Source organism: Colossoma macropomum, unplaced genomic scaffold, assembly GCF_904425465.1.
Source record: "Colossoma macropomum unplaced genomic scaffold, Colossoma_macropomum, whole genome shotgun sequence".
Lineage (NCBI taxonomy): Eukaryota > Metazoa > Chordata > Actinopteri > Characiformes > Serrasalmidae > Colossoma > Colossoma macropomum.
In genome coordinates this window covers 41,120,540-41,132,093 of record NW_023494789.1, presented here as the reverse complement: position 1 = coordinate 41,132,093, position 11,554 = coordinate 41,120,540, and the positions used below count along the sequence as shown (strand labels likewise).

The window sequence follows — 11,554 nt, the reverse complement described above, 5'->3', positions numbered from 1 at the left end:
GCAAATAACATCTGCTGTATTCAAATGATATAGAAAAATAAAAATTGAAAAAAATGAGATACTTTTTTGACACTGACGAGATGCTGATTCTGCCTCTTAGACTGCAAAGGTGAAGCTCTTTTATGATATCGTTCTGCACACAGTACTGTGCAAAAATCAGTGACCATCCTTCATTTATGTCATTTCCAGGCAAAATAACCGCACTTAAATGTTAATTTTTCACCATCGGAAAACGTTTTTTTTTCAATATTTTAATGTGTCCATTCTTTGTCTCTATGACTCACTTTCAGTTTTTGTTTTACATCTGTGGAGATATGTTCCACCACTCCAAAAGTTCAGTCTTAGATGTTGGTTTCACTTTCTGCTTCTGCTTCCAAGAAATCTCAAACACATTCAGTGATGTTGAGGTCCGGACTCTGATGTGGTCAGTCCCTTGTTCTGAGAACATCAGCAGCTTCTTTGTTTGAGTTGCAAATGTTATATACATTTATGGCGTTTGGCAGACGACTCAGTTTTAATCACGTTAGAGGTCAGGGAAATGTAGCATTTGGAGTCTGGCCCAAGGCTATTATTGGTATACCATGTAGTTTTGGTGGTCTACCAGATCTTGCAAGCTTGTTAAGAGTTTCATTTTCTCTGTGGCTTTAGTCAATTTTGAACTCCAGTTTTGGAGACTCCCATTTGTACCCTTGACTTCCCCATTTTTTATGCAAGGGGAATATCTTACATCTAACCTCCTCACAAATATCTCCTGTAATAAGTTGCAATTAATATCTGCTTTGAATCAAAATTGAATAAATGAAGAGTCACTTTATTACACAGTACACTAGTATTACATAATCCGTCATTGTAAATCCATCATTCTGTGTATCCCAGGTGAGGTTCTCCTTTCGAATCTTGGTTCCTCTTGTTGTTTCTCCCTTATGACGTTACCCAGCTGTACTGGACCCAGTTTTGCAGCTAATAGCTGCTTTGTGATCATGTCTCATCTAAAAAGCTCTTTGACATGATCTGATTTGACAACGGCAAAGCAGACTAGAAGTTTCGTGATATCAAAACATGATGATCTTATCTGCCAGCAAGCATGTGATCTTGTGGCTGGATGTGAGCTCTTCAGTCAGAGCTCCCCAGAATTATTCAGGCTGAAAAACTCCAGATGCATCATTCAGTTATTAAGCTTTATTATTCACTAACAATGAACTATTCTAAAACTATAAGGAATTAACCCTTGTGTGGTGTTGGGGTCTGTGGGACCCACTTTCAATGTTTACCAAAAGGAAAAATGATGTGATTTATTATTATTTCAACCTCAGATTTCTTGTCCTTTGGTCATTTTCTGTGGAGAACATATAAAATAACGCATTTTCAGTGTCTTCACACTGTTCACCCCCCCACACATTTATATTACATGTGGTGTTGGGCTGAATAAAAGTGTGGAGGTGCTGTGTCCTTCACTCTGTTCTCCTCCTACATGGCCTGCTGTTAGTGTGTGTGTGTGTGTCTATGTGTGTATGTGTGTGTGTGTGTGTGTGTGTGTGTATGTGTGTGTGTGTGTGTGTGTGTGTGTGTGTATGTGTGTGTGTGTGTGAGGATGGTCAACATGGACAGGCTGCTGACTGGGGTATTTTTACATAAATTGTTATGACTGTGTTGATTTAAAAAAACAATAATGTGGTGGGTCCACCAGACCACTGAGTAACAAACACATCAACACCACACAGGGGTTAAAGCATGGGCACACATACAGACCTTCAGGACCGCTTTTGTCTGCATGGCTGAAGCTCATTCAGAAGGCAGTGATTAACTATTTGATTGATATCCATAACCCTGAAACTCAACCAGAAACCCTTTTTTTGTTTATATTACTCCCAAAAAAAAATCTCTTTCACAGTAATAAGATCTTATCTTTTGTTGCCAGGGGGTGTTTATAGGCATATTTCTCAAATGGGGAGATGAACGCCTCCAGCCAGCCCCTCCCCAACCACACACCCCAGTCTCTGTTTCACACTAACCATGTCATGTTCCAGCTTGCTCTTTTGTTTGTGGGCAGGATGAACTGAAACTAGTGACGTCACACAACCAAAACATAAAAGGCCAACAGCAGCCAGAAGGCAGCTCACATCGCCTGTGAGCCGCTTCCTATTATGGACAGTGTAAAGCTTGGACTGAAGCTGTTTGCCGTGGGCTGTTTCTTGTCCATGTGCCTGGCTGTTGACTGTAACTGGAAGACTCATTATGAATATAATGGGAAATGTTGTCTGGCATGTCCTGCAGGTAAGACCATTATGATTATTGTAAACCACAGCGAATATAAGTAATAATAACGGTCATAGGTGTAGCTATTTTTGTTTGTCTCTTGTAATACGGTAACATTGCTATAGAACAGCAGTGACTGAAAGAAAAATAAGGCAGATGTTTAAGAAAGATGTGAAGAGCATCCAGATTATGATGGACAATATCACAAACACAAAAACAAATCAGAAGTGTCTATTTTTGTTTGTCTCTTGTAATATGGGAACACTGCTATAGTACAGCATCCCCCACATTATCATTAACTTGAGGTATCTTGGTGCTCTTGGTATAGACATTACAATGTTACTGGAACTCTGTGCCAACATGTACTTTTAAGTAACCCTCATCATCTGGCTGGATTCCACAGGCAAATATCATAAAGAACCCTGTAGCAGTCATTGTGAGGAGTGCACAAAAAACGCTAGTAACACCAGGTGTGCCTGCAGTGACAACCCCTTGTGTAGTGACGATCATTGTTCTGAATGCGGACCCAGACTGCGGTGCAAACGTGGAGAAGAACTCAGGAGAATAGGTAAAGACAGAACCCTTTCCTTTTGCTCTGAGTAAGAAATTCCATAGAGTGGCAACTCCTAACCTATGCGGTTGGGCATGTTAATCATCTGATTATTAGAGCCTGGGTGTCAAAGCAGATAGCATATGCAGCTGTGGTCAGGTCTTCCGCTTGCGGTCTGAAGTGGAACCTTTTTTCAGTCATACTATTGCCATGGGAGGTGCATGTGGGGAAGGGTGATAAATCAGGTGTGAAATTGAAAAGGACATGAACAATGGACAGAAAATAAACTTCATCGAAATGTAGATGATGTTCTCATGTGTCCTGAGGTGTGCTAGCCCTGCAGTGACTGCTTAACCCTCATGTTCTGTTGAGACTGGCTTTACTTGCTTGTTGTCTGGGGTCCCAGAGACCCCGGTGCTGTAAGTAGACAGAAAGCAACTCATTTCAAATCTTTGCTTGATTCCTTTGAGCCTAATTATTCCTCAGTAAATGGAAAATAACTGAAAACTCGCAAAATGGTGTATATACATTTGTGACAATTTTGGATATAACAGGCTTTTGAAAAGAATAACAGCTGACATATAAGAGAAAATACATTTTTATTTGTCTAATGAAAGTGGTATTAATCATATTATAGCATTGATATCTCTTGTATGTGTAAAGTCCACTCTCAATAATATACATTCTGAAAAATATCTTAAAGTGGTCTACAATGTGCTGGCCCAGATCTTCAAGTTATCGGCATCTGGATGCACAAATGTTTGGTGTGCAACTTCCTGGCGACCTTGCTTGGGTGGTCAGGGAAGTTTTTTTTTTTTACAGTATATGGTCAGATGAGAGCTGTGTGGCACTTCGTTGGCAGCAAACTAACTACAGTGCTGGGCACATCACCACTACAAGTGCCTTTTTTTCAATAGAGACATATGAAAATAGCAAGACTGCACACACATCAACATAAACCCAAAAACCAGTGCAGCATTTCCTCATAAAGTCAGATAAATGGTGAATAGTTGGACAGTGGCCAAGCAGTGATTGAAGGAAAAAATGAAGCCGACGTTTAGGAAAGATGTAGAGAGCATCCAGATCATGATGGGCAGTATCGCAAGCGCAACAACAAATCAGAAGTGAGGTCATTTTTTCCCCACTGTGCCACTAAAATTTCCACCATGAGTCAAAGCAGCTGGTGAGATTTTCTCATAGTTGTCCATGGGAGGCCCCAACGTAAAACCCGATAGGATGATCCAGGTCTGATAATGCGTTTAAAGTGTAAAAGCTTCATTTGACCAGAGTAGGAATTCATGTCTGAGAAAGGTGGTGAAACTATATATGTACAAATGTACAGTGCAGACATCTCCAACAGACTCAAATCACTACTCAGATATTTGTTATGTTTCATTGCATGAAGACAGAAAACATGGCTATACTGGCTGAAACACAACAGTTTTGTTTGTATTTGAGAATATTATAAGTGTATTATATTTGTCTTATTTATGCTTTTTAGTGAAAAGAATAGCACAATCTCTGCCGCTGCTCCAATCTTAGATGATCTTTTCTGTGCCATTGTGCCATCACTGTGCAGAGAGATCAGTGAAAATGACATTGTGCAGTCATTTTCACTGATCTCTCTAAAGCCCATGTGTCAAACACCAGGCCTGTGGGCCAAGTCAGGCCCGTGACCCAGTCCTATTCAGCCTGCGAAATTATTTCTATTTCTATTTTATTATTATTGCTTTCTGACCCCCAGCAACAATCTCTGAGCCAGCGATTACACAAAAAGAAAAGATGCCTGGTGTCCAGTTCAAGCAAATAGGCAGGTACAAAAAAAACTACCTAAAACAATTTATTTTTATTTAGAATTATTTTTCATAAGTATTCAGTGCCTATTTTGCTGTTGCAGTTTTGGCATATTTTGAATAAACAATGGCCCGTTCAGATCATGGCAAAGTGTTAAGTAAAAATTGAATAAAAACACAGCTGGCCCACGGATTTGCTTAGATTTTTTTCATATGGCCCTTTTAGTGGTTGAGTTTTACACCCCTGATCTAAAGGCTTTGATACAATTGGTCATTCTCTACTTTTCTACGTCTACAAAATATTGGTTTTGAACACAAACTACCAACTGGATTAGAAATTATGTCTCCAATAGGCAGCAACGTGTGGCCCTGGGTCAAAGTAAATAAGAGCTACTACCAGTAACTGAGGGGGTCCCTCAAGGTTCAATCCTCAGACCAGTATTATTTAAAATCTATATTAATGACATTGCCACCTCTGTTGTCGATTCCAAAGTACATTTATATGTCGATAACACCATCTTGTCCTGTTCAGCTCACTATACTGGTACTGCAGTGGCTAGACGGCTAGAGGTGGGTAATTCAGGTCCAAAAAGTAAAAACCCTCCCCAGGATTTTGTTCCAACTGTTTGACTTCTCTAATTTGCTCAAACCAGCAGCAAAGGTGTTCAGGCAGTTGGAACAAAATCCTGTGGAGGGTTTTTACTTTTTGGACCTGGATTACCCACATCTATAGATGACAAATGCACTTTTAAATACCAGGTTAACAAGCTTACATGTAAACTGAGGCAAAAACTTCTGTCAAAGCAGCGCGATTGTCTCTTATGGATTATGGTGATGTGATATACAGTTATGCATCTGCAACTACTCTAAAATCCTTAGACTCTGTATTCCACTCTGCTTTATTTATTATAGGGGACCCCTACACTACCCATCACTGTGTATTATCTGAAAAGGTTGGCTGGTCATCTCTGGCCATTCATCAGAAAACACATTGGCTTCTTTTTATCTATAAGGCGTTTATCTGAGAGCTTTTACTGAACTGGGCACCATTGAGCTGGAATTCATTACTGGAAACTCTAAAACTTTGCTTGCTGGTGTCACATTACATTTTAAACTTTTAGTCTCTAACCACCACCACTCAGCCTGCAACTGTTTTATTTGATTTTAATCAACTTTTAATATGATTTTGGTATGTGTTAGTTATTGTGTTACTTTTATTATTCTTTTTATTTATTTTGTATCTCTTTATTTATTTCACTAACTTTATTTATTTTATCCATATTTGATCGGTTATTTGGTGCAGTGGGTAGCGCTGTCACCTCACAACAAGAAGTACCTGGGTTCAATTCCCCGGCGGGGCGACCCGGGTCCTTTCTGTGTGGAGTTTGCACGTTTCCTCCCACAGTCTAAAGACATGTAGTCAGGCCAATTGGACACGCTAAATTGCCCCTAGGTGAATGTGTGTGATTGTGTGTCTGCCCTGTGATGGACAGGTGACCTATCCAGGGTGTTTCTTGCCTTCTGCCCAGTGACTGCTGGGATAGGCTCCGGCAGCCCCCGCGACCCAGAAAGATAAGAAGCAGAGTGTGTGATCTGTTATTTATTAAGTTGCAATTTTAATGGTTTGTTCTGATTTGATTGACTTTTTACTATTAAATTATTATTATTATTATTATTATTATTATTATTACATTTTGTAGCATTTGGTATGTTTTTACAACCCAATTTTATCAATCCCTGATTTGTGCATTGGTCTCCCTCAATGTACTTCAAGTTTAAATAAAGATTGATTGATTATCACAATCTGCTATTCCGAAACACGAACGCGTTATTAAAGACGTGGCTCTATCGCTAACTATGTCATTTACTTTACTTGATCATCACTACTCTAGAAAAATACTGCAAAAGAACACAATTTTGTTGCAATTTTTTTTTCTGTAAACTGTAATTTTTAAGCAATGTCAACATTTTATTTTCCTTTTCCTTGATTACCTGGATATCCTGAACTCTTATAGAAACTCAATCTCAATATTGAGGTTAATAATACCCTCAATAAGGAGGTTAAATACTGAATACTTTACAAAGGCTTTAAGCATGTGAAAAAGCTATTTATCTGGACAGTAAGGCCCAATCCCATTTCTTCTTTTTACCCCTACCCCTTGTTTTCGAGTGTCACCCTAACCCCTTGGAACGGAGTTACAAAGGGTAGTGGTTGAAATCTTGCCCTACGAAATAAGACCCTCAAATTAAAAAAAAATAAAAACATTACTTCATTAACAGCTACTAGCGGTGCTCTGTAGGCGACCCGGCCCGACTTCAGTGATAGGAGAGAAGCGTGAAGTTCATCAACCTCACTGCTGGGCTTTAGTTACATTTAGGGCATCATATGCCTTCAAAGAGGGGGGATAAGACAATTGTTTATTATCGCCCACTGCTAATTCTTCAGTGATACGAAGCTGAAGTCAGCTATTCACCAGCTTCTTGTTTTCCCATTCCACATTAACTTCGTGTCGGCGTCAGAACTGCGGGACTATTTAAGGTGGAACGGGAGAATTAGCTAACTAGCTACCGAGACATTAGCATACTACTATCGATTGTTACAAAGAAAACGACCATAATACATTGAAACGAAATTAAACTAATAAGATAAGATAATACAATGATTATCGTAATTTATTAATGGAGAAAAATCTCACATTTGTGGGTTTCTTTGGTCGCTCGCGCAGCCATCTTGCCAGTCTTTCTTTTTTTCTCATAACCCTCTGTTTGGACTGCGCCTCTGAAAGACCTCTGTTTGGAACACTTCACCCTACCCCTCAATCTCAACAAAAATTGGGACACCCTAATCCTAGACGTGAACATGCAAACAAGTGGGCTAAGGGCTAAGTGGTAGGGGCGAGGGGTGAAATGGGATTGGACCTAAGTGTTTATTTGCTCAAAAAACACTAATATTACAATAAATATAAATAACATTAACACGACAAGTAGTGATTTTATGTATGTCACTGTGTTTGTTTAACCATTTCCAAACTTCTCCTCATAGCAGACCAGCATTATATGTAGATATTATCCAATTCCTGGTTTGGCTAATCACTTCTTTATTATGTTAAATCAAGTGTGCTGCTGATGGAATCTAACAAGATATCTTCTACTTTGAGAACAAGAAATCCTACCTACTTTTACTGCTTAAATGTTTGCCTTCACTCTAATGTTACATTGCCCAGATATGTGCCTTTTAAACAGTACTGTAAGTCTAGAAATAAAGATAGTAAGTATAACCTTACTGATTATTTCTGCAAATGGCACCGACGTCGATGTTAACTGACAGCTTTTTTCTTTGTGGACTTTTTGTAGGTGCCTTTTCTTTCACATATGTTTGTAAACCATGCCCAGACAACATGTACAGCGATGCTGAGGACAGCATGTGTGAACCCATAGTAAAGTAAGTCACAGTAAAGACGAAAACCAATTCTGAACATTACAACTATCTTGCTTCTTCTTGCTAAGTGTTCTGACGTCTTTACTGTGAACACTGTGTTGCTGGTAACAGCTGCAGAAAACTCGGTTTGGGTGAGCTCTTCCCTGGAAACAGGACGCACAACGCAAGATGTGGTTGGCAAGGTCAGTGCCTTTTATCAGTGTATCATGAGGTGGGTGATGTTAGAGTTTTATTGAAATGAACTACTTTCATCATATTCCTATGAGGCATTGGTATCTGCTGGAATACAGTCAAGTACGTAGTGGCCAGTTTAGTAACTAGTTTTTCTGCTGTTTCAAGCTCTCAGATATCAGCACCTACTGTGTCTCTCTGCTTTTGAGAGGAGCTGTTTACAACAGTGTTGCAGTCATTCTGAGCTGAGCTGTGCACGCGAGTATGACATTGCCCTAAAACTGCATGCAGTTTGGTATCTGATTAGATAAGTGAAAAACATCACATATACATGAAAACCTCAGATAATTTTCTCTGCCATATCGTGTATCGTGTAACATATCATCGCTGCCAAGTCAACACATCTCGTTTTTCCCATTTTTCGCAGCATTTGAAAAAGCCAGTTGTCCTTTAAATCGTGTGAACATTTAATTATAAATAGACCAACAGAAAAATCTTGTTGCAATAATCTTCATTTCTTTTTTTCAATTCATTTCTCCCATCAAGTTAACATTTTTGCACATGTGAGGTTTGATGCACATATTCTACCCTTTTTTTTTCATTTATATATCGCTGTTATCAGAACACCACCTGGTATCTCCATTGTTGACGTTTTTCAGTTTTTGACATAATTTGAAAATACCTGTTGCCCTTTACATTTTATGTAAATTTCATGATGTATGGACCGTACAAAGGTTTTGTTCCGACAACAGCGACTTGTATGTATATATATATATATATATATATATATATATATATATATATATATATACCACCTCATTAAAAAAAATAGAATGCAATGATGGGCAAATCACGTAAACCATATTTTTAAAGAAAAATACTACAAAGACACGTCATCAAATGTTGAAATGTTTTGAAAAATATATGCCCATTTTGAATTTGATGCCAACAACATGTTCCAAAAAAGTATGTGAACCACTGTGTTTCATCACCTCCTCTTTTAACAACACTCTGTAAGTGTTGGGGAACTGAGGAGACCAGTTTTAACTTGCATTTGCGGATGCAGCAATGAACTGTTTTCACAGACAGTGGTTTTCAGAAGTGCTTCTGAGCTCATGCAATGATTTCCACTACAGAACTGTCTGTTTTTAATGCAGTGCTGCCTGGGGGGCCCAAAGATCACAGCCAGCAAATACTGGTTTTTGGCCTCGTCCCTTACATACAGAGATTTCTCCACATTCTCTGAATCTTTTAAAGATTTTATGTATGGTAGATGATGAAATCCTCAAGTTCTTTGCTGTTTTACGTTGAGAAACGTTATTCTTGAATTGTTGCACTATTTGATCGCGCAGTCTTTCACAGAGTGGTGAACCCAATGGCTGAACTGTACTGCATCTCATTCAAAAAGCTATCTGGGCTGAAACACTCCTTATTCAGCGTGAATGCAAGAGGCTAAACTGCTGTAGGCTAATTAGGTGGATTTATGCTTTGTCCGAAAAGAAAAATAGATAATTGTTGTTTTCTGTGATATGAGGCTGTATTTGCTTAGTTTCCATATATGGACTGGAAATCAAGTCCTTATTTGTTCTGAATGCTGTCATAAGATCTTTATCTGTTTTGAAAGCTTTCCAAAGAACTTTAGGTGTTTTGAATGCTATTCTAAGTGGCTGTGAGTGCCCTGATATTTGTGAAGTTCATATTGCCCACTCTTAACTGATTCTTTACTGCCCACAGATTCGGATCAGCTGACTCATAAGGTCATAGTGGTGTGCTTAGCCATCAACGGTCTGATCTGCCTGGCGCTGCTAATTAATGCCTGCATTCGAAGGTCTACAGACAGGAGAAAGAAGTACAGTAAGTTGACATCAAACATTTTCAAGTTTATTCAGTTTCAATGAGGACTGGATTCTGGCCAATTACTGATCCAGCCATTTAGTGGATACTGAAGCTTTGTGATAGCGTGCGTGGCATGGTCAGAGCTAAAAAACATCACACTCAGATTGAATAGTAACATCAAAGTTACCATCAAATGCCCTAGCACAGTGGAAGCCACTGTGTCTGGGTTTATACAGAAACTGATGGTGTGAAATGGGAAATCCCACATTTGACTTTATTGTGTCTTTCTGCAGGACGCCGATCAACCGCACGCACACTGGTCGTGCCCTCTGAAGAATGCACGTGTAAACTCTCCAAGGAGGAAATGGGGGATGAGTGTGACAGTGATGTCTCTGACATTTCCACTTCAAAACCTGAAGTCTGAAGTGATTTTCCCTAGAATCTATCTCGGATTACAGCTATGGCCAGCAGCCCCACTGAAGGGTCGATTCTGGAGAACTCGCTGTTCATTGCACAGAAACGGACGGTTTACTTTGGAGGACTTTCAATCTTGTGCCTGTACCATTTCACATGGTGAGAGTTGTGGAGACTTCTTCTTAAAGATTTGTTACGTGTTTCTTCGGGTTGGTAGGTTGTAGCAAAAAAAACTGATATACGACTTTACCCTTAATCCAGAACACAGTAAATCAGTCAGGAGATGTTTGGTGTCTGACGTTTGCTTCTTTAAGTTTTGCACTGGAGTTACAAAGCTAATGCAGCTAATTGCAATTAAGTAATGGACATTTATACCCAACCAATTAGCACTGTGCAAACTGCCCGCCTAAATCATCCAGCACTTGCCTTGAGATGTTAAAGGGACACTTTGGCCCAAATGAAAAATTGAAGCATCGCTACATCTTTTGTAAACAAGTTAACTCGCCTCTTACAGCAATGCCTCAGTAGCCTCTGAAGTGAGATTTCTTGGTTTAAAGTCTAGGAAACCCCTCTTCTGATGAGGTATCTTGAAGGGGAAAGTAAATTTTAAAAGACTACCGCTGCATTTAGGTGGATTTGAGGTCTTTTTCTGCTAGTGCGTTAATTTTGTAACTGAATTATCATTATTTAACAAAGAAAAAAGTTGACCAGTTGAGGATAGTGCTATATCAGTGATGCTGGCAAGAAACACAGAAGTATTTCTTATAATCTTTATCAATAATTCAGGATTTATTGACACCACAAGGATTCCCAATGACTGTGTGGTGTATTTGCATAATGCATGCTGGTTATTGTAATTAGAGAATGAAAACACGAAAAACAATACAAAGTCATAAATTCTGCCAAACTGGTGAGAATGAAGTGTGCAATGCTGCACTACATAATACGTTACATAACAACGTTACAACGTTGTAACGTATTACATAAGAACGTTACATAACACGGTAAATAACATATTAAATACTAGTTTCAGGCCAGAGCGCTGCTTTAAGTAACCTCAAGTAGATCTTGTAGCCAAAAACAACTTAAGTAAGA

General features: G+C 39.0%; 1 protein-coding gene across 1 annotated transcript; it reads left to right on the top strand.

Annotated features, from left to right (window-relative positions):
- The first annotated feature begins 2,128 nt into the window (after positions 1-2,128).
- tnfrsf18 (tumor necrosis factor receptor superfamily, member 18) lies at positions 2,129-11,337 on the top strand. The gene is made up of 6 exons (XM_036571337.1): positions 2,129-2,274; positions 2,660-2,824; positions 7,954-8,041; positions 8,150-8,220; positions 9,944-10,063; positions 10,339-11,337. The coding sequence occupies exons 1-6, from the start codon at positions 2,145-2,147 to the stop codon at positions 10,467-10,469; spliced, it is 705 nt and encodes a 234-aa protein (XP_036427230.1). The 5' UTR covers positions 2,129-2,144; the 3' UTR covers positions 10,470-11,337.
- The last annotated feature ends 217 nt before the right edge of the window (positions 11,338-11,554 follow it).